The sequence below is a fragment of the Coffea arabica genome, chromosome 11e (genome assembly GCF_036785885.1).
Source record: "Coffea arabica cultivar ET-39 chromosome 11e, Coffea Arabica ET-39 HiFi, whole genome shotgun sequence".
Taxonomy (NCBI): Eukaryota; Viridiplantae; Streptophyta; class Magnoliopsida; order Gentianales; family Rubiaceae; genus Coffea; species Coffea arabica.
The window spans coordinates 57,133,389-57,157,464 of record NC_092331.1 but is presented as its reverse complement, the minus strand read 5'-3'; the positions used below and the strand labels follow the sequence as shown (position 1 = coordinate 57,157,464).

Sequence of the window (24,076 nt, the reverse complement as noted above, 5' to 3'; positions counted from 1 at the left end):
AAGCCCATGACATAGAATTGCAGCAAATGGGCCTTTGCCGCCAATCCTTTATCAGCGGACGATGTCGTATCTCTCACAAGTATATAAAAGAGAACCGGTGGTCGCATCTGTCATTCCGACCAAAAATTGCGAATCAAAAACTAAACCCAGCTTTCTAGAAATACAAGAGGAGAAGATTTCGTCATCGCTCGATTGCTGAAGAAATTTAGCAATAATGGTATGTAAATCAGAATCTGTTATTTTACCTCCTCGATAATTTTCTTGAATGATTTAGGATTGTCATTTAATTTGCCCTATCTTTCATGGCTAGGGTTTTAACGAAGCATGTCGAATACGATTTTTCTTATCAATAGCATATAATTATGGATATTATACTGTTAATTTCGTATAAAATTTTTTATGTAATCCGAAAATTTATCTAATTGTGTATGATTTTTTGTTTGCCACGCTATGTTGTTTTCATTTTCTATATGGGTCTTGTTGTTGATTGCATAAATTTCGTGAAGAGTTATACACATTTCCCTAAAATCTAGTTGATGTTGTTTCATTTTTTTTCCTTATACTCTTTGTTATGCAGTTTTTTGTGTGAAATTTGATGATGAATTGCCTGATAGGACATTTTTCTGTTTATTTTAGTAAAGCCATGATGAAACTTCGTCCAAAAGGGGAAAAAAACATTTTTCTGCTTTTAAAATCAGGAAATCATATTTCATCAAAAAATGCTTAATGTGGACGGTGAAAATATATACTCCTAAGTGAGAAACAATACGTGTATCAGAAATTTAAGTTAAAAAGCTCAGCAAGAAGTATTATTAAGCTCGGTTTGATTGTTAGTTGGTTGCTTTTCTAAGTGTGAATTCCTTGTGGAAGCAGTAAGAGTGTTTTTCTGATGAAGATTATTCCAGCCTAAACTTTTTTGCCCTTTACCAAATGAATTTAGATGTCTGATACCATGTTTTATGTGCTTAGTTAGAAACTAAATAAACTAGGACCTGATATGCTTAAGGAAGAAACTAGTATGTGAATGCACACATCTTTCTGCCATAGTCTTAACATATAGGGATGAAGATGGTCAGCTTAACATTGTCGTTTCTTCCGTTACAAGATGTTTTATGAAACTTTAATTCTCTTTGAGATGTAGTGCTGATTTTTTTTGAGTTGCTGAATCAGTTCTTTTGTCTCTGCAGTCTTCCCTTGCAGCTGCAAGAGCTGATAATTTTTACTACCCTCCAGAATGGTCACCCAAAAAGGTACTGTGCACATATTTTCTTGCACACTTTGATGCTTCCATCTTTGTGCTTAACACTTTTTTCTGTGACATGAACATATTTTCTTGCACACTTTGATACTTCCATCTTTGTGCTTAACACTTTTTCTGTGACGTGTTCCATCATTGCTTTTCATTCAGGGTGGGTTGAACAAGTTCCATGGTCAACATGCTTTGCGGGAGCGAGCCAGAAAATTGGACCAAGGCATTTTGGTTATAAGGTAATAAATCTGGAGCATTTTGTGTTATTGGTGAATGTCCATATAGCAGTAGAACCTTTTTAGTGATTTTTAAGTCATGCAAGTCTTTATACTCTACAAAGTATGGAAAGTAAGAGGAGTCAGTGGGAGAAGACCCAAAACACAAACTGTGTGGCATTATGATTCATTTGTCAATAGATTATCATGTGTGATCTTTTCAGTCTTATGAAACCTTTCGATCAAGTTGAAGGATTTGAATTGATATTATCACTGAGAAAGAATGATTCATATCATCTTTAAACTTCTGCCAATTTATGTGATTGATTTTTTTTTTAAATCTAAGATGAATGTAAAGGACCATGTAAGAAATATGAAAACTAAATTAAAGTTTTCAAAATGTTATCCCTTGGTTATCTTCTTCTTTTAGTTGGGAACTTCTAGTTGGTGACTTTGGACACGTTTTCCTTTATGTAGGTTTGAGATGCCATACAACATTTGGTGTGGTGGTTGTGAGTCCATGATTGCAAAGGGTGTGCGCTTCAATGCAGAGAAAAAGCAAGTTGGCAGCTATTATTCGACAAAGGTAGGCATGTTGGTTCACAATCTGTTTAATCAATTGGGTGGGGAGAAAATCTTTATTGTTTGGGTTCTAACAGTAATATATCTGTAATTGTATCAGATATGGAGCTTTACAATGAAATCTGCATGCTGCAAACATGAGATAGTGATTCAAACAGATCCAAAGAATTGTGAATATGTTATTATAAGTGGAGCCAGAAAGAAAATTGAGGAGTTTGATGTAGAAGATGCTGAAACCATGCTCCTCCCAGTTGATGAAGGTGAGGTTTACTATTGGTCATTACTGGCACTCGGACATCCATGGGATAGAAAATTTTTATTTATTCATGTGCTATGAGAATGTTGGGATATGCTTCTGAAATGTATGTTAGCCGTAAGCTTGCTTGCTCTCTTTATTGTGTTTATTCTCTATGGTGAAGTCTGCCATTGGTTGGAGTAGCTTCTATCTGACTTGCACGTCTAGATTGTCATCTGCTTCTTGTTAGGAAAGCACACATGCGCGCGCGCACACACACACACTCTTCCCCCCTCCCCCTCGGGGGACATATTCTGATGCAGAACAGGCTGAAAAGTTAACATTTTGAAGTATTTTATGTTGCATAATTTTTATTTTTCTGTAGGAAGCAGTACTGGAAGAAAAGTTACAATATTTTAACCATTTTCTGTTGCATAATTTGGACTCTTGTTTTTTTCAGAACGAAGTAAGTTGGCAGATCCTTTTTACCGTCTTGAGCACCAGGAAGAGGATATAAAGAAGAAGAAGGAAGCTGAGCCGGTGCTAGTGCGCCTTCAACGAGTATCTGACTCCAGGCACTCTGATGATTATGCTTTAAACAAATCCCTGCGAGCCAAACTTAGGGTATGATTTCATTTGGATTTTCTCTACATTTTTTGGTTATTTGTGTCCATTACTTCTATGATTATCTGATTTTCAAACGTCTGCAGAACCAAAAGAAAAGAGTAGCTGAAGAAGAGGCAGCTTCGAGGAAGATGGGGCTTGGCATTCGATTGCTTCCTGCCTCTGAAGATGATGCTGCTGCTGCTCGAAGTGTTAAATTTGCTCACAAGTTTGATAAGAACAGGAAAGATAAACGAGCACTAATCAATGCTGCTTCAATATTTTCTGGATATTCTGGGTCATCTTCATCCAAAAGACGCGTGGAACTTGAATCCAAGAGGAGAAAAATAAATGCATCTGCGGCATCAAACTTGTTGGTTGGAGGATTTAAGCCGTCATCGTGGTCTAAGTAATTCAGTATAAGATGTGGTCACTTGATATCTCTAAATCTCGACCACCCGTGGATACGTGCCACCTTTCTGTAAATAAAGATAAAGGGCGAATCTGAAGCTTATGCGCTTGAGTTCAATTTTCCTTGTTTGCCGTCTTGTTTGAATATCATTGATGAATGCGCATGCTGACAGTTGGCTTCCTTTCACTTGCCTCCAAAGAAAGTGAAGATGCCAAGGCCATTCTCTCCAGAGTTCAGACACAAGCCACATCATTGTATTCTCTTCATGTCTCGAGCACTAAGTTCGAGGAGGAGATACGCTCTTGGAGGCCATGTGTGTGTTTTTCTGAATGAAATGGTTGTTGTAAGCTTGTATCGCAGAAAAGTAATTAACCATTACCATTACCGTCATTTTAGAGATCATTGGACTATAAGTTGTAGTTCGGAGATTAAGCGAGACAAGTAGTAAGCATGACAATTATTTGATACTTCCTGTGTGATGTGGTTATCAATTAACTACTTTGAAAAGGCAGGCAGTCCCGAGTTACTTATTACTGGAATTAGTTTTCATGTTTTTTCTTTTTCTACTATTGTGGGTTTTGACTGTGTTGTATCCAATTTAAAAGAGGTACCAATGTGTCACGACAATTTTGTTTTAACGATCAGAGCTTAAGAGACATGAACTGGATACTTTCTGTCAAACATAACTGAACAGCCTACGATTACAATTAAGGAGCTACGATTACAAACAATCTACGTTACTTTTTTCCCACAAATAGTGTGGTGGTACTAATACCAACGTAAACCAAGTACCAAACTATCAATTCCTAGTCTTTTTCAGAAAGAAAGAAAAAAGGCAGAAATATTACAATTCTAAGTTGGAATATTTGAACTTGAGATTTTCTACTTGTAAGTTCTCAATTTTGATTGTTGACCGCTAAGAGTATCTATCTTACCCTAGATAAAAAGACCCAAATTTTTTTCACATAAGATTATCTATCTATCTATGATCTTTTTGACATAAACCGTATCTATCTTAACCTATAGTTAAAAAGACCCAAGTCACTTGAATCTCAAGCCATTCATCCTTTTCTGTTTCTTAGATGCCACTTCTGGCCACTTGTGACTTGACAGTCACACTACACTGCTGCTTGTTCACCAAATTCTTTGACAGACAGCAGTGCAACCTTAGGATGCCCTTTTTCTTGTTCATGGAATCATACTCTGTATAAAGATGACAAATTGCGCAACGGCTAGACCTGCTTCTGGGCCTTTTTACTTTTTCAAGTTACCAGCTTCTGGTATTGCTTATCCCCCGTTGACATATTCTTCTTAGTAGGCCTACATTTATTAATTTGTTCAATTATTTGTTTTGCTCGAATCTCGTAATCCAACATCTTTTTTCTTTTTTTTTACCGGGTCTGGAGGCTAATCTCCTCCGAGCTGGGCGGAGTTTCGCCCCAAAAATACCTAACAACAGTAACACGTAGAGGTCGAACTTGGGACCTTACTATAACTACAGACGACCAGTCTCAACCGAGCAGGGCTCGTAGTCCAACATCTAAGCAGTAGACATTTCATCTTGCACAACTATCGTTGTCTAAAAAAGGTCATTGTTTAACTGGTCTGCAATCGACTTACATATTTACCAGGGCATGTTTCCATAGACCTTGAAGAATTAATTATATATCTTTTTTAAAAAAAGGTATTCAAATTATAAAATTGTATCAATTGCACTCATAGAATATAGACTATTTTATCTAGATTCTTGCATGTTAATCTAGTTTTCATGTTGCCCCCATTTTACGAACTGCAAAAACTGTTGTATAAATTGATACTGTGACTAGCACAAAAAGTCCCACGTTACTAGTAGCAATTCACCTCATCTATATTACTCCTACATTATTTTCATACTTGAGGCATTTTTTCATTATATGGGTTTTTTTTTCCCTTTCCACCTAAACGTGAAAAAAAAAAAAGAGAGGAGAAATTGTCACCTGCCTATCGCCCAAAACTCCATTAACGAAACATGGAGGGATCTTGTCCTGGAGAGGGGCCAACTATTATTGCCTCTTCTTTCAAGCGAAAGATATTCTTTGCATTATCAAAATCTGAAAATTTGTCAGATGTAACAATATTAGGCCGCCTAAGAAGCAGAATTATTGAAGAATTCTGAGAAATTAGAGGAATTTATTTTGGTGACATGTGAAGTTTTGTCTTAAGTAAGGACAAAAATCTCAATCAATTATGATGTCCTAATTTTCTTCGGACAAAACTCTGCCTTGTCTCTTCTCTTCCTCGCATGTGCTCCCCCTTGCTCCATATTTGATTGTGACCCGATCCCTGCACCCTGCCCTTAAATCATGGAAAATATTGGGGTCTCAAAACTTGATCTTAGGTCAGTACACGTATTTATTTCGGGGAGTATTAGTATTGTTCAGTTAATAAGTCTTTTCAGTCAGCTATTTCCATTGCAATCCATCAATAGCTTGATTTCGATTTTTCCTCGTCGGTCAAAATTAGAAGGTTTTCAAACAAAATTTTACAGGTTAAGTTTAGTTGGCAAAGGTTCGATTCTTTGACTGTCTATTTATTAGTAAGATAAGAATGGGCGCTAAACCAGTTTTTGGCAAATATTAATTAGCTCTATCTAAAACACGTAATAACAAATCAACAGTCCAATGTCCCGTGACTTAAAATCTTGAACAAACCAATATTCCAAAGTCCCATGACTTAAAATCTTGATGGGACGGGAGATTAAGGATTCAAATTTTATTTCTCATTACTTTACCACTATGTGATTTTCTTACATCCATATGGGTGCATAGTGCATCCATTTAATCCGATCGATCGATGGTGATTCACTCTCCGTCGTCATGACATATTTTTCAGATGATTTTATCAAAGCAAACATGTAGCTAAATACCACTATACAATCTATGGAGCATCATCTTAGAAATTTGACCCTCTCTATTGAGTGCCATCCTTAACTTGCAACTATCTTAATCTTTTAAATGCTGCTACTTCTTTTTTAATTTTTTTTCCCCCCCGGGTACTTTACAATGCTGCTCAGCAAAGTTGGTAACAGAGGTTGTGCAGGCAATTGGTACATTTATTAATTGCTATTTTGGGGCATGAGGTGGGAAGGGAACCAACCATGTTATGTTAGTTGGTCTCCAATTCCCGCTATTCCCTCAAGGAAATACCAAAAGGAAAAACAGAATTGAAAAACAAGAGGAGAAAAGAGAGAAGAACTATTGTAGCAGCTGGCCGTCATTATTCAAAAGGACGCCAAGCATTTTGACTCTGGCGCAAAATCAGTAATCACATGCATAGATTAAGGGCATACATGCAAAGTTTCAACTCCTTCTTCTTCCTTTTTTTTTTTTTTTTTTGAGGAAATGGCTTCAACTCTCAAGCACGACTCCTCTGCTTGGTTCAGTATTTCAAATAAGGCACGTAAGCACACATGGGTTTTCATGTGGATGTGAAGAAATCTTGCAATTTGTGCTTTTTCTTGAATCCTTTGACTCCAAGATTTCATATTGTTCTACGCAACATGCTATGGTTAAAAACCTGCCCGTGTAATGCTTGTTCCTCCTGTTGTCCATTCCAAGTTCTTTATTTTCCAAGTAGTTGCTACTTCTCTTTTGGTTTAGATTTTCTTTTGTAATAGAGCTTCTTCTTCTTTTTTTTTTTTTTTTTTTACGACTACTTTTATTATGACTGAAACTTTTGCATTTTATGATCGCACAAAAATGAAAGGCATCCAATGTTCTTGGACCCTTTCCTGTCACAAACATGATTAAAGTGAATTCCTGGAGCCCAGCCAACTGCAAACTGAGGGCTGCAGCTGCACCCTAGTAGACCCCTTTTTCCCTTTTCTGAAAAGGGACGAGGAGAATAAGTTTTTTCTTTCTTTTTTTTATAAAAAGAAAAAGAAAAAGAAAATAGGGTGTAAGCCATAAATTATTATTGTTAATTTGGACTTGAACATTTCGTTTTACGATATAGTTAAGATGATCGCGACTCCTAAATAATCTAACGAGTCTCCGCTCCACTGGATTCCTCCGCACACTTAACGTATTCGGGCCGGATTGGGGCGTCGGGTCCGGACCGCAGGGGATTAATCGGGCCCCGTAAGAATTGACCAGGACACCCCTGTGTCGATAAAAATAATAATAATAAACTAACGAGGAAGATTCGATATCATAATATTAATCATGCATCGGATTGTTAAAAACTACTTACTTACTATTCAACAGTCATTATAACGTTAGCCTTGATAGTTACCGGTTGAATACATTAACTATTCCATGTCCGTATCTTACACCACCATTAATTGTCACGATGTGAACCACAATTATTGACCAAGCTTCCCGATTTGGAAGAAAAGCCACATGAACCAAACAATATACTGTACAGCCTGTACATACAACCTAAGAAAAAATGAAAATGATAGCAGCAGCCGTCTTTCTTTTAACGAACGGGTGCTCGTAAATCACTCGTTAAGGTATACTTATTACAATTGTCATATTTTTTAAAATATAAAATTAATTATAGAAATTAAATAAACATAATAGAGGGTAGGTGAAATTAAATAAAAAATATATATAAATGTAAAAAAAGAGTAATAATTATTAATATATGTACATACATACACCACGATACATTAGGTATATGTTAGGTGTGGTAACGAATGACTTAGGAATACTCGTTAGAAAAATCTCAGTAATAAATACATAGCATAAATCTTTTCCTCTTCTTGTTCGGTGCGTGGATTGCATTTACACTACACCGGATTTGGGAAGCAGAAATTGACTTTTCAAGCTTCGATTCAATTGGTAAGCAAGCAAAAAAAAAAAAATCTTATCTTAAAGTCGTCATGTTTGCAGTACAACTCCAGAATATTGATAACCATCACCGGGCAAATCTGACATGTTTAACCTAATCAAATCTTGTTCATCAGAAAATAATACTCCACACACACACACACACAAAAACACGCAGAGAAACTAACAAATTTTGTTTTGGAGCGGTGCTCTTGATACACAAACACACACAATATATATATATATATATATATATCAATCATTGGATCCCATCGGTACTCCTCGCTGGCATATTACTCAATCATAGTATATGTGCCCCGCTCTCCAATCTGCCCATAATTTACCCCCTTTTTTCTTCCCATAATAATGTTACACAGTTTCAAATTTCAAGACAAGCTATAAGTCATCATACACACACATTTACACGCACTTGTGAGTGATTCCTCTTTTCCTCAGTCATCACACGCACACACACACCCACACACGAGGTTACGAGGGGATCTTCCTTCTTCTTTCCTTCATCTCCCGCTATTTTTGCACGAATTTGTATTTCCACCATTACTCCTTTTTTTTAACTCATTTTTTGTGTGCAAATTTGTTATTTACACTCTTCTCTCGTGTCATCCAACCTATCCTTTTTCCCCTCAATCTTCCTTCTCATCACTCCTCGTTCACATCTACCCCATACGCATAAAATTATACCTACATTTATAACCGTATCTAATATATAGTATACATACATCATAGTAAAACTTGTAGTATTATGAAGTCATACAGCCACTAATCGCGCTAGTGAGATGATGGTAACCTAATCGTGCAATAGATGAGGCCGTGTGGATTGCAATATTAGGGTCGTTAGATTTTTTAGTTGTGAAATTGTTGGAAAAATATATTTTCTAGAAAACTCTGAAAAGACACTTTTTTTTTCCCAAAAATTGTAGTCCAAACGAGATAGAGTGAAGGTGTAAAATTTTCATACAAAAAAAAGAGCTAATATAAAAGTATCAGGCTAATATTTCACGTCTACGATGTTAGAAATTTGATCAACTTAATTATACTCTTCGGGTGTCTATTTAAGTCTTGAATCTTGATACTGCTTATGACTAAAATCAGAAGTTTTCTAGCACCCCAACAAAAAAAAAAAAAAAAAAAAAGAAGTTCCAAATGTTCTCTTCTCTCCTTTTATTGGAAAAAGAATAAACAAATCTAAAACAAAAGAATATAGAAATCTAAAACATAATAGTAAAATTTTCAAGAAAAAAAATAAATAAATCATCTATATCTAACAATTTGTACATATAAATCCGATGACACCTACCGTCTTTGTTTCTGTCTCTCTCCCAGTCACAGAAAAATGAGAGTGATGCCACTCTCCCCCCGTCTCTCTCTTCTTCTCTTCTCTTGCTTCCTCATCTTAACCTTCCTCCTAGATCCCACCACCTCCTCCTCCTCCTCTTCCACTTCTCAACCGCCACCCACATTTGACTATCTCAAGCTCCCACTTCTCCACCCCAACCACCATTTCCCTCCAACCCCCTCCGAAGTTCTACTCTCCGACACTCACCGCCTCAACTCCCTCCACCACCACCGCCACCTCCACCGCAAGAACTCCACCTCCACTGCCCATCTCCCTCTCACCTCCGGCGCCTCCTTGGGCGCCGGCCAGTACTTCGTTTCGCTCTCCCTTGGCACACCGCCTCAGCCCCTCCTCCTCGTCGCAGATACCGGCAGCGACCTTATCTGGGTCACCTGCTCCGCCTGCCGGAACTGCTCCTCTAGACCGCCCAACTCGGCTTTTTTAGCTCGCCATTCAACCACATTTTCACCGTCCCATTGCTATGACTCGGTGTGTCAACTCGTCCCCCACCCTGATCGCGTGCCCTGTAACCACACCCGTCGCCACAGCACGTGCCGCTATGAATATTCGTATTCTGATGGGTCCCTCAGTTCCGGGTTCTTCTCCCGCGAAACCACGACGTTCAACACGAGCTCAGGCAAGGTTGTGAAATTCAGGGACTTAGCTTTCGGCTGTGGGTTTCGAGCTTCTGGGCCGAGCGTAACGGGACCCAGCTTCAATGGTGCTCAAGGAGTTCTAGGCTTGGGTCTTGGGCCGATTTCGTTTCCATCGCAGTTGGGCCGGAAGTTCGGTAACAAGTTCTCTTATTGTTTGATGGACTACACCCTCAGCCCTACTCCGACGAGCTATCTCTTAATTGGCGGCGGCGGCGGCCCTGAAGCCGGCGTCGTGGGAGGTGCTAAGATGAGCTACACGCCGTTGATAAACAACAGCTTGTCCCCTACATTTTATTACATTGGGATCGAGGCTGCTTATGTTGGTGGCGCTAAATTACGAATAAGCCCTTCGGTTTGGGCAATTGATGACCTTGGCAATGGGGGGACAGTCATGGATTCTGGGACAACCTTGACATTTTTGGTGAAGCCGGCTTATGATAAAGTGCTACAGGAGTTTATGCGGCGCGTTAAGCTGCCAAAGTCAGATCGGCGGAATCCGAATTTTGATTTCTGCGTCAACGTGTCAGGCGTGTCGAGACTGAGTCTACCCAGGCTGCGTTTCAAACTCGCTGGTGGCTCGATGTTCTCGCCACCACCTCAAAATTACTTTATCGACACGGCGGAGAACGTAAAATGCCTGGCATTGCAACCGGTGGTTCAGCCGTCGGGGTTTTCGCTCATCGGAAATGTAATGCAACAAGGGTTCATGCTCGAATTCGATAGGGAGCGATGGCGACTAGGGTTTACAAGACGCGGTTGCGCAGTTTCTTGACTCGGGCTTGACTCACCACCAAATCACACGATATATGATTTTTTTTTTCTTTCTCTCTCGGTTCTTATTTCCTTGGGGAATTTTCCAATCATTGGTCATTATTGTTAATTATAAGAAAAGTGATTAAATTCTTGTGCAAATAGTCGTAGGAGAATGTGAAATAATTTGTTGTTGTCCATTATGATTGATTGGGTGTCCTTTTGTATGAAACTGACAAAGAAAAACGGCCAACGTGAAGAAAAAGAGAAGAGAGATGTTTTTTGTAGCTTTTCAATGCTGTCTGATTGATGTATGATAAACCTTTCACGTGAAATTCTTTATGAATTGAAAACGTTTGGTGAGGGGATCCTTCAATTCATCCTTCCCTGGGGACGCCCAATCCTTCATCCTTCCCTGGGGTTCCTGATCCAAAATTTTTTGAATTTTTGTGGAAGGGTGTTAGTATGGGCCTTTACTTTAGGGACAATTTTCTATACATTGAGATTCTCTGATTGTAATGCAGATATGTATCAGGAGGAGGATTGAAAGCATTTTGTAGATTGTAATAGTAGAAAGAATATTTGAAATTGATATGTAATCCCGTACTGATTGATAAATGTATAAATCAACAAATTAGACAGATCGCTATCCAATAAAAAGTGTTTGTTTAAACAAAGGAATGATTTGTGAGTCAACGCCTCGTTGCTAAAACTAAGCAAAAATGACTGCATTAGTGACGTGGTACGGCTCAATCATATGCTTCTGACGAAAAATCATGGATGGAATTCTTGAGGATACTCTTAGATCTTACGATTAGTTAACCCTAATCTTACTCCATGAAGTGTTATCAAGATGTCATCTTGCCGTACCTGCACATCTAATTTGTAGCTACCAAATTTCGCAAAGGGTTTTTCTAAAGTGTATTCCATGAGCAGTCTCTCATATATATATACGTACTAAAAATTACTATTTTCTCTTGTATTTATATACTTTTTTTTATTAATCTCCCTGCATTTACATACTTTCCGTAATTAATTTTGTATTTCTAAAAATTTAACATTTAAAATACATCTTAACGGATGTCCTATGAGCACCTGTTAGACAGACTGTTCTATAAAATAGAATAGAATGAGCTAAAGGTTTTCGCTGTACATACACTAGAAGAAGATTAAATCAAAAAGAAAGAAAAAAAAAAGAACACATACCATCTTAATTTGGGAACAAAAATGGCATCTCACCTTTACTTCCTTGTTATGAATTAATAATGTATTAACTGAGTACGTAAATTACCCAAGTTTAGCTGATAAATAGAAGGGAAAGCTTCATTTACTACGTTTTGGACGGCAGACGAGCCCTCTGCATATTTGATGATTTGTTGGGCTCATCTACTATTTTTGTATACCACATTAACGAAAAAAACAAAATGTGAAGCATAAAATAGGAAAAAACTCTACAAACACGAATTGGTTGGGAGAAATGTTGAGTCCTTTTCTGCAGTTTAATTAAACCACAGAATTCATTGGTCACATCAGAACAGATGCCAACGAAGTGCCCAATCCCCTTGTCTGATCATCACTAGCATTTATAGGACCCCACAATCCAACCAAACATTCTGGCTTTATTGGTGCATTATTTCGAGGATGAATCCTAGACTAGAATCTTGCTTGTTGAGTGCTTTATGATGCTGGTAATTTTTACTCGAAAGAATACAGAAGCTATAATATTTGAAGGGTATCCATTCTTGATGCCTGTCCTTGCATATTAAGAAGGTACTACTTATTAATTAGCTAGAAAAGAAGCATTTATCTTCCATGTCTCTAGTGGCAATGGATGCCATACCCTTCAAATATGTCACGTCTTTCTAAACTTGCACTTAGTTTTCAACTTTTTGGACAACACAGTAGAGAAATTGGCCAGACCATATAACTAGAATACCTTTGTTGGGAGGGGAGGACAAAGAAAAAATTTGATAATCTACCCATATCCTTGGTCTAATTCATCCCTCGGTTAAGTCACTTAAGTGTGCTAGTGGCAAGACTGAGACTAGAAAATCATCTTTCTATCTCATACATAATTTTTGCTCATTAAAATATATAAGCTGTGTTGATTAAGAAGGATTTCTTAAAGTTACTCCCGTGCATTAGGTCGGTGGTTTAAATCTCGATCAATACGATCCAACGTCCTACATCTTCGTGTAGCCCAATTGGAATCCTCCTAACATGCATTATATGTTTCGCTTATACATTGATAATCCAAACATAAGCAATCATCTAATGCATGATGCTGCATGAGGATGGTCGACCCGGCTTGGTTTAACCAAGCCGGGCCCCCTTTCCTGCCCATAGTTCCTGATAATGATCATCTCGGCCCGGTCGTGCCGGGCTGATCCCTTCATCTCGTAGGGGACTCCCATCGGCTCTAGTCACCTCGGCTACACCCCGCGTATGGAGGACCGAGGTGACTCCTACGTCTACTGTTGTCCCAGAGTGGCGCTGTGACTGACGTGACAACAGATGTCTAGTCAAAGGCCCTGACACTTGCAGGACAGACAGGACATCTGATAAGACCTATCCCTGGCACAAACCTGTCAAATCAGGCGGATACTCTCAGTCCCCCTCAGATCCTAGGAACTTGAATCCCACCATCTTTCTCTCCAAGTTGTCTCATATAAATATCAGAGACTCCCACTCAGAAGAAACCAACTGAATATTCTGTAAGAATCACTCCTAATAGCTCCTTCCATGTTGATTCCTATCCGAACTAACTAGACCATCGGAGGGGAACCGGGGGACACAGCCCCGCTTCTGATAATTTGAGCAAGTGATTTCTATAGAGCCGTGCCCCACTACAGGAGAATACCTTAGCCGCTCAACACAGCTCGTTAAACCAGAATTCACCTATTCGCTGCAAATACTAAAGAAAATTTATGCAATGGAGAACAACCTCCTCAAGTATTATTCCCAAGGATTGAGATTAAAATTATGATCCATCCTGAGATTGGAGATGGGCAACTGGGTATGGTTGCTGTCACATAGTTAAATGAATGAGAGAGCAGAGAGCCAGCTGGCATGGAACGATTGAGATGAAATCAGGAAATGAAGAAAAGTAGGGGCTTTATTTTATCCTTTCTCACATGAAAGAAAAACCGTCGTCTCCATCTCTCTCTCTTTGGCAATTGGCTACCTCCGTAAATGCTGAGGGAGGCAAAGCTGTCTTTAATCTTTGCAACTAGTACTGCTATATGCGTTGTAGTTGGGTTTGCCAATTTTGCTCGCTGACATTATTTGGCATTTATGAATTATTTGACCTTTGGGCTTTCCTTTCCCCAACATTTGTTCTCCTTCTTCTTATTTTTTTTTTTCCATAAAATATTATGATAATATATCCACAATTAATGTCAATTTTGTGGTGGTTGGATTTGAATTTGGTTCACAATTGCAATACATGCAATCCCGGTAGAGGTGGCAAAATGGGCGGGATGGGCGGGATTTGCTTGGGTTTGAGATGGAACCGAGTCATATGGGTTTGGGCCCAACCTTACCCATATGTGTTTTGGGACTAACTTGGGCGGGATCATTTTGGGATGGGTTTAGATTGATCCCGCCCAATACCCAAATCCATTTTCTACATATTTTTTTTCCTTTAATTCATTTTTTATTTTTATATAATTTTTATATTTTTGATTTATTAAATTTCTTTTAGTTTCATTAAATAAACATGCAAGTGCTTTATACTCAAGATTCCCACCAAAAATTGGATTAACAAATAAAGGAAAAGATAGATATACAGCCATATTCCAACATATATCAAGATGGCCAAGGTCCTTAGGATGTTGAATATTTATCCTTATCATTGTCCAAGGATGACAGGTCTAAACTAACTGAAATACTGGAAATTCTTGTGGATAATGACTAGGAAGACTACTAGATTATATTCGCTGGTATGACTATAAAAATTGTTAAAGATAATTTTTGAATCTAAGATTCCGTTTGGATTGACTTTTTTTTCAAAAAATAAGTTTTTCAAATACAATGTTACAGTAATATACAATAACTCAAGAAACATCCCATCCATATTAATATATCAAATATTTCAAAAAAATTTTATAGTAAAAATTTTTCATATACACTGCTACAATAAAATATTTCAAAAACACCTACCAAAAACAGCTAATCCAAACGGAGCCCTTGCCATTTGAGCCCAATGGGTACCCAAGTATTTCCCATCCTTTCCCATTCATTAATGGGTATAGTTGGGATGTGTCCCAACTTAAACCCAATACCAAATTATAATACCCATCCCGCCCAAAGTTCCTTTGGGCATGGGTAGCCCATTGGGACTTGGGACAAATTGCCAGCTCTAAATCCCGGTTGCAAGATCTATAGATTTTTTTCGTTTTTTACCTTTTCTTTTTATCTTTCAGAAGGAAGGTGGCCATGGCCTTTATCCCCTGCATTGTTGTGAGAACAAAAATAGATGCACAACATTACTAAATCGCATAAACAAAACAATATGAAGGATAAAAATCCTAAAGATTAATTATATGCGTTTCCAGGCTTGACCTATTTTAAGCTCATCTTTGAAATGTTTAATCAATTTAAACCCTTTCGGAAAAGAAAATAACCCATTGATGCAATTTCCCTTAATATATAAATTGCTCACTCATACAATCAATTATAATAGTATGTGTATAGCCACTTGATTTACATCAACTACATGAATACTTTGAAGTTGAAAATTATTTTATATAATATAAAACTGCATTTGGCCTTCTCTTTTTCTTTTTTTTTAATTCTTATTCTTCTCTGTGTGTGTGTGTGTGTGTGGGGGGGGGGTGGGGAAAAGGTTAGGAAACAACCTATTGAATTGTGTCGTAAGCTTGGGCTTTTATCGTGATATCCATCAACCCTCGTGACTGGCCCATGCTTCAGTTCTCCTAAGAAATTCAGGCCCTTGCTTTGTTTTCCATAGGGTCGTTTAGTATACAGAATAATGGCCTTGTTTGGCAAACAAGTTTTTGGCCAAGTTTGTCTGCTATAAGTTTTTTAACAACTTTAGTTACAGTAACCTCAAAAAAACTTCTCAAAATTTTTAAACTACACACTTCAAAATATCCAAAAATTTACACACTTCAAAAATTTTTTCTACAACTTCTACGGTAAACTAGAGTAAAATTTTAGATAAACACCCAAAAAATTCACTTGCCAAACAGAGCAAATTATTTCATACTTCCATAATGGATCCGGAGGCCCATACAGGATCCCCATGTATGGACGAAGATGCTTGGTGAATAGTGTTGGCCTATCGGATGTAGATGGGTGGATGTAGGTGCAAAGTGAAGGGTATCGGCTTATAATATTGGGTTGATTGAGGATCTTCTTGAATAGATATTTAATATTTTTAGCTGGATAAAAGAAAACGAATAGGAACTCCAGCCCATTTGGATTGTTATATTTTTGGAAATTTTTGTAAAAAGATGTGCTATAGCGATTTAACATGTATCTGAAATAAAAATGTATTCACAAAAAACGTGAAAATTTTTTTAGAAAAAAAATGACGATCCAAACATTTCAGGAAGTCCATGAAGAATGCCTGCTCCGTGAGATGTCTTCATAATTTTGAACAGGAATGATGTAAATGAAATTAAGTAGTTGGTTTTTGACAAAAAAAAAAAAAAGAAATTAAGTAGTTGGTTGTCGTTAGAGCTGGCAATTATGCCCAAAACCCAATAACCCACCCAATCCACCCACTAATTTGAGAGATTGGGTTGGGTAAATTGGGTGTTGGGTCAAATTTGGGTTGGGTAATAAAAGCCCACATATATTTTGGGCGGTTTGGGTATTTGTGTTGGGCACCCATTACCCAACTTAAGTTAAAAACAAAAATAAACAAATTAATTTTTTTGCTCAATGAAGGTCATTAGGAAGTTGTCGACCTGTAGAATTTAAATCTAGTTTCTTATTATTTGTTTGTTAGTTGCTAAATCTAGTATTTCGTAGCCTAATAATTAATTAATGTTTACTCATTTCCTATTTTTACGAAGTACTACTGTCATTGCGGGGGAATTGGTCCCGTATATTCTTAAAAAAAAAAGGGAAAAAAACAAATTTTTAAAGTTTGGAAGCGGTCAATGTATGGAAGCAGGCTATGCTGCTGCTCTTGGTCCAATTTGCCATCGTTTTTATATGGTATAATTCCAGAAACCTCTCTTGAGATGAGATTTCTACCAATTTCACTAACCTTTTTAGAGTTTAAACAGTTAATATGTGCGTGTATTTGTAAAAGTATATTAGGATGTATTTTAGTGTGTTTGTATGCGTAAAAATAGTGTGTTTGAAATGCATATTATTTACACCTTATTTACACACATTGATTTGCTTGTATCATCTACACATTTTTCAATCACCTTTCTATGTCACATACATCACATCAAAAAAATGTTACAGTATTTTTTTCACAAAATTATCTCAAATAATTTACTATCCAAACACACTAATGTATTTCAAATGAATTTAAGAAGTGAGTGTGTGTTTGTATCGTGAGTGTTTCAGTGTATGAAAATATGTCTATCTATATAAAAATATGTTTATGTGTGTAAAATTTTTTTGTTGTATGCGAAAATGTATTTGAGAGAGTTTATGTATCAAAATCTATTAAATTAATATATTGGGTCATATTTGGGTCATGGTTTTGTAATGACCCAATATAACCCAATCCAAAATTAACCCAAGTTTAAGTTGGGCGGATTGGGTATAACCCATTTAAATGAAAACCCAATATTAATCCACCCAAAACCCGCCCAACCCGCCCAATTGCCAGGTATAGTTGTCGTATATATGGTAGCTTCATACGTACGTAATGCATATATGCATACTGTATTTTTTGGACACAGATTCAATGTACCTTAAAGATCAACCACCAACTGAACGCAAGAGAAGGGTGGTGGTGGTAATGATGACTGCGGAGCTGCAAATTCTGCCAATGAAATGCCAATTTACTGCTAGTCATGCTCAATGTTTAAGGTGATTATCACATAGACACACACATCTATGCTGTTTATTCCTTGCAAAAACACTACCTCAACGTGTGATTATTGAAAAAGGTATCACTACCACTGAGGTAAAAAGAAGGTAAAGTATTATTAACAATTGAATGCTCGCTATGGTAGAATGGTCTCCCAAAACTACCCACTATCAGATAAAAGAACAGAAAGTTTTTAACAGAAAGAGTGATGCTATATCTCACACGATCGAATATGAAATTAGGTAACAGTTACTTACAATTCTGAGTTATATAGTACTGATCTAACATCACATTTTTTGCCCAGTAAAACTCTTTACATATTTTGTAGAAAGAAATTAACTAAAGCAAAAGAAAGAAGAAATAATCAGATTGCCAATGGGTACAGATACGTATTCCCCTTCGTCTTAACATGGGGCTATTCAGAACTTTCTTGACTGCTAAATCTGCAGTTGAATATACAAGTACTTTTCGCATGCATGAACAGATCTTATGATTGTTGATTTCTTTAGGGCAGAGCTGCAGCTGCAAAAGCAGATAACCATGATCACAGACGAGTCTTCAAACTTAGCCAACTTCTAAAGCATGTTGTGTCTGAGAAAAAAAAAAAAAGAACTTCTTACGCCCTTTTTTCAACTGTGTATGAATCATTAGATCAGAATCAAAATTACTTTAATCCTGCAATAATGACTGGGATTCCGAACTTAATTAATTCCTTTGGAGGTTTGAAGAAGACATCAGTAGTCATACTCACACCACTTGCTTTCGGCCATGAGTGGAATAAAAACTTAAAAGCATGTGTGTTCAAATGATTGACCGAAACAAATCAAACAAGAAAGACACTGTTTACATTGACGACATAATCCTTGAAATCTCTAACAAAAACTGTTCATTTGACTCCCAGATTCACTCCAACATTCCCTCTGACTTTGAGAAAATAACAGCTGCGAAAGAAAGAAGGAAAGAATATTTGCATGCTTGCCTTTGATTAAGACAGCTAACATTCAAACACTAGACCGCAGCTCCAGTCAAAGCTCCACACTGCTTTTTAAGTTTTCCGGTTATTCCTAAATTTTTAATAGCCGAGCTCCTTTTGCGTCAAATCAGAGTTAAAAAGAAAATCTATAAAATAAGAGGAATTGAATTTAGACAGTTCAAGTTTCTTAAAATTTTCAAATCCCGTGAAATCATATAAAATAATCATATTACTACACTCTATATTCCATTTCGGGTTAATTTCTTTTGCGCTCTTCAATTATATTTCAAAACCCACTTTGATTATTAAACTATAAATTGGTACACTGTAGTCTCTAAACTATAAAAATTGTCCGATCTAAGCACAATTGTTAATGAAATCTCAAAAATTGAGAGAATCTAGACAGTTGATCAACATCATTGCATGTTCTAAGGGCATAAGGGTATAGTTTAGAGATGAAAGTTTCCAAATTTAGAGTTTGGGGACTAAAATAGAAATCAAATATAGTTGAAGGGTGCAAAATGAAATTAGGCCTTCTATCTCGGATCAAGTTCTACTAAAACTATGAAGTTCTTCAAGGAACCATTCCCTCAATTTATATCCAACACTTATTGCCACATAGATGAATGTCAACTTGACAGTCGATATTCAAAAGGGTACATAGCAGTTCGAATTACTATTTTTAGGAGTTTTGATAGAAAATTGTAATGATTTGATATACGTAAAGTGAAAAGTTGATTGTGAAATATGTTCGCAAAAAATGTAAAAATTTTTGTGCGAAAAATCACAATCCAAACAAGTCCTATTTAGTATATTTAAGAACGTAAGGGGTTTTTTTGGGATTCTCAAGAATTCACAATTTCTAATTAATTAATGCACAGTGTAATGTTGTACTCCCTCCATTTTATTGAAAATGACATACTTTTCATTTTGGATGTCCCAAAACATTTGTCATGTTGAAAAAGTCAAAGTACCTTTTAGTCTCTCTTTCCAATATAGCTCTTCTTTTTAATCATATGCATATTACCATTCAAATTTAAATTTTGAATTTGTGGAGGTAAAATTGGAAAGAGAAGTACAAACATCACAATCAAACAACTATTCTTAAAAAGTTGGATTCCCAAATATGATTAAATAATTAGGATGGAGGGAGTACTTAGTTTACAGTACTGTAGTGGCCCACTATGATTGATCGACGTGGCTGATTGAAGGAGCCCAAACCGTCCAGTTTCTTTGATCTGATTAAACCCTCATACCTTTGATTTATACTCCTTCCGTCTGACTTTGATAGTCCTGTTTTCCTTTTCCGTCTATCTCAAATTGTAGTCCACTTTTCAATTGAAAAACGTAATTATCTTTTAATTTATCTAACATATCCTTATTTAATATAGGTTGTTATTAGTATAAATTACCGTATTTAATATAGATTGTTATTGAATATAACTTACCCCATTTAATACATTTAGATTTTCCAAAACATATTGATATATGAATGAGAATTGATTCTTTCTTAATCATCAATTCAATTTCCCATAAATCATCAATTCAAGTTTTCATGAATAATTAATATAAAGTTGTACTCTATTTAATGTAAGGGTATTTTAGAAAAATAGCAACCCACATTTATTTTTCTAATAAAGTTAACTATTTTTTTTTAATTATGTGAAAAAAACTAGAACTATCAAAATGGAACGAGGATTAGTTTGATTCTACCTTCTTCAAGAACACTTTCCGACCAAGTAAAACAGATTGCGTCGTTCATTATCATCTGACGGTGATCGTTAAGTAGACAGCTTCCATGGTCCACTAGCTTCAAATGGTTCTTTTATGATCTTATCTCAGTAAGAAAAATCCTCAAAAGGGTTCCATTCTTGTCTTCTTGTTAGCAATAAACTATGATGTTACATGCTATTTATGCGGAAAGCCATTATTTATCCTTATAATAAATCCAATCAGCGAACTGGATCCCATCCTCAAGTTCGAAGAATTTGATGGCTTGTGTGTTTGAATTTTTCTAACGGTGTTCAATGGGTGCTCATTAATTAATTTACACGTCTAAATTTTATTCAACATATATATTATGTATATACATACATTAACAATTATTATCGTTTCTTATATTTATACACTTTTTTAAATTAATCTTATATTTCTCAAAATTTAACACCTGAAGTGTATTTATACAACAAGTGTCTAATGAGCACCCGTTATGTATTTTATATTTCCTGATAAAATAATATCTAGATTTCCCAAGTAAAAGTTCACCTAACCGCAACATTGCATGGATTGTGGCCCTTCGCACGTATCTTTGTTAGCCAAGAAGTGATCGGAAACGAAAGAGGATTGATAGAGGAAAGACAGAAAGGAGTCACTCTAATATATGTATATTTTTTGTGTTAAAGAAAGATTTTAGATCTTATAAAGAAATGCATAAAGCGGAATTAATGGTTACGAATCAGAACGGGAGCTTCATCGTTAGCTAGTCAAATGTCCTTAATTATTAGTTAAAAAATTGGATCATCATATATAGATATGTATATATATACAACATATCCGCTGTTGTTGGAGAGAACAAGAACCCTATAGTGCACACTGCACATTGGATCCTAGTAGTAGTGCACTGCAAAATAGTTTTGAATCATAGAAATTATAATGAACCGAGGTGGGGAAAAATGTGAGGTCTAATTCCCCACTAATCAACTAATTAAATACCTTTTCCACTAATCAATCAACCGAACACCTTTTCCACTGAGGATCCGAGGATAGGATTGTGTCAATAAACTTCTCTGTCATCATCAAGCTGATGAGCAAACATGTACAACTCAGCTTAAGCATCTTTTATTTCCAAAGACATGCATAGAATAAAAATTCGAAGAGTAAATTATCTTGGATTTGCAACCTATAGTGCACTATAGACGTGGGAATTCTCTTGATGGACCACTACTTGGATTGATAATTTGCTATAAACTTATGATGCCAGATGGTAGTAGAGTATTTCTCTTCTTTCGCAACACACAAATGAGAAAATGGTCCACAAAATGATATGTACCACCAAAGCACTAGTCTACTTGTGCAGTTGTGCCATAAACCAGGCAGATTATTCATGAACCCTCATGATCTTGTGCGTCTAAAATAATGATAGATCATGAGGACATGAATCAACAATCATTACTTGCAGAAAGAATGTTCAAGCGAATCAACAAACACATGCACTGTATCACTATATTTATTTTGGAAGATGTATCGAGCTTTAGTTGAATGTAGATTAAGGGTAGCATTTACAGGGAAACACAAATAACTCATCCGGTGTTCTTTTTTTTTTTCAGTAACGATAACAGTTTGTATAACCTATTCTAGTCTAATCTAAGGGGAGGGAGGGGGAAAGCCACAAATAGTGGCTAGTAGGAGGCAAGATATACTCGAACACAAATAGTGTTCGAGTATATCTTTTCTTTTTTCTTTTTTAGCCTAGGTAATCTTTACTGCATTACAAATCTTGGGTGGGATAAATTTGGTTAATGGACTATTATTAATGTTGAGTACATCGTTTGACTAATTCTAGCTAAAGACTAAGGAGGAATTGTGAATACTACATTGATAACCGATCCTAGCTCAATAATGTCTTTTCTACTATTTAAGTAAACCACCAGTCTCTCAATTCGAATAATTATTGAGAAATTAAATAAATGGCGAATAAAAACATGAAAATCCGAACATTATAGATTTCAATTACACTACTCGTTATTAAATTTGTCATTGTCGCCACCGTCATTAATATAAGTAAAATAGCACGCCACCAACTTCACAACCGCCGCGGCCAACACCATCACCGTGCCCGCTAGCATGGCCACAACTACCATCACAAGCAGTAATTAAATTCGAGAGATAATTCTGACATTAATTTAAAGCATCCAATTTTTAACCAGGACATTTCTTGAAGTATGCAGCTATTCAGGGGAAATGTTGCATAACCCCTAAGTACGTAGTTTATATATATAATTTTTTTTCAAGGGCAATAATTAGGCATAGAAGATAGGAAAATAATAACACTTTTGTTTTTTTAAGGAAAAAGTTTGGTTGAATTCGCCTTTGGTTACCACCACGGGTCAAAGTATATCTCCAAAACCATAAATTACTTATAGGAGTTCATACGGATCGCCGCTAATACAATTATCACGTCGACAGTTGGATTCGAACACACAACATCCTTTTGTGATAAAATGATTCGTTCTTATCAATTGAACCAAGTTGTGTTTCATCCATTTCTTTCAATGCATGGTTGAGCCACAACGTGCGCAAGCCTTCTTCTTTTGACTACATCCTGAGAAAACAAAAGAAAAAAGATAAGACCAAAAAAAAAAAAAGCATGTGATAAGCACCCATGACCCATGTATAATACTGGAAAATTAAAGATGAAGCTAAGTTAGTTGTTAATTTAGTAATTAAGTACCCATTAGTACGAGAGTAGTGGCACGAGACTATAATTTAATACACGAAAAAGTGAAGGTGATCATAATAAATCCAAAATTTATCGTACTTTCTACACCTCCTTTTGGCTAAATGTAGCCTGTACAATTTGAAACTTTAAAAAACAAGGACCCCATTATAACAGAATGTGAAAAGGTTCATCCTTTTTATTGCGATTTATTTATTTACAAAAGCCAATAATCCGAAAGTCTACTTTTTTCTTTTTTCCAAGAGCAAAAGAGACACGAAAACTAAAGGCTCTTGTGCTTGGTAAAAAGACGTCATGACAGCGTGGGACTGATGTCATTATAAACCCCACAGGCTTTGGCCTTCTCGTGGGCTGAGCTATTAGTGGTGCTGGTGCGAATGTAATCGATTAGTAATTGAATACCATATTGAAATTAAAAAGGAAAACACTGCTCTAATTTGTCATTGTCGAGCAAAATTTTTCCTTTTTTACTCTCTGCACTATCCATGTTGATATTAATATTGGAACTTTTAAGATACAAAATACAAAATAAGTCATTTTCTATTAAAAAGAGACTATAAAGTTCTAAACGTGTAGATGAAGTGATAAATACATTGAAAATTAGGGGTGCAAACAAATCAATTTCAATCGAATTATTTGTCAATCTACTCAATCAAACTCAAGTGCAAATGTAGATGGAGTGATGAGCATTAACTAGGGTTAAAAATGCGTCGAGTTTAATCACATGATTCGCGAACTTTCTCGATCAAAACT

At 36.3% G+C, this 24,076-nt stretch overlaps 2 protein-coding genes across 2 annotated transcripts; both read left to right on the top strand.

The window, feature by feature from the left end:
• Positions 1–83: 83 nt before the first annotated feature.
• LOC113715417 (uncharacterized) lies at positions 84–3,413 on the top strand. Its single transcript, XM_027239603.2, has 7 exons — positions 84–217; positions 1,188–1,250; positions 1,409–1,488; positions 1,942–2,050; positions 2,147–2,306; positions 2,742–2,905; positions 2,992–3,413. The coding sequence occupies exons 1-7, from the start codon at positions 215–217 to the stop codon at positions 3,295–3,297; spliced, it is 885 nt and encodes a 294-aa protein (XP_027095404.1). The 5' UTR covers positions 84–214; the 3' UTR covers positions 3,298–3,413.
• A 6,011-nt stretch (positions 3,414–9,424) lies between these two features.
• Positions 9,425–11,032, top strand: LOC113717376 (aspartic proteinase nepenthesin-2). The gene has a single exon (XM_027242196.2). The coding sequence runs from the start codon at positions 9,462–9,464 to the stop codon at positions 10,890–10,892; it is 1,431 nt and encodes a 476-aa protein (XP_027097997.1). The 5' UTR covers positions 9,425–9,461; the 3' UTR covers positions 10,893–11,032.
• The last annotated feature ends 13,044 nt before the right edge of the window (positions 11,033–24,076 follow it).

Bases quoted from the DNA above. Each gene is read 5' to 3' on its own strand.
- LOC113715417 (XM_027239603.2), top strand. The intron at 1,489-1,941 runs GTAATAAATCTG...TCCTTTATGTAG, and splicing joins CAAGGCATTTTGGTTATAAG to GTTTGAGATGCCATACAACA. The intron at 2,051-2,146 runs GTAGGCATGTTG...TAATTGTATCAG, and splicing joins GCAGCTATTATTCGACAAAG to ATATGGAGCTTTACAATGAA.
- LOC113717376 (XM_027242196.2), top strand. From the start codon at position 9,462: ATGAGAGTGATGCCACTCTCCCCCCGTCTCTCTCTTCTTCTCTTCTCT.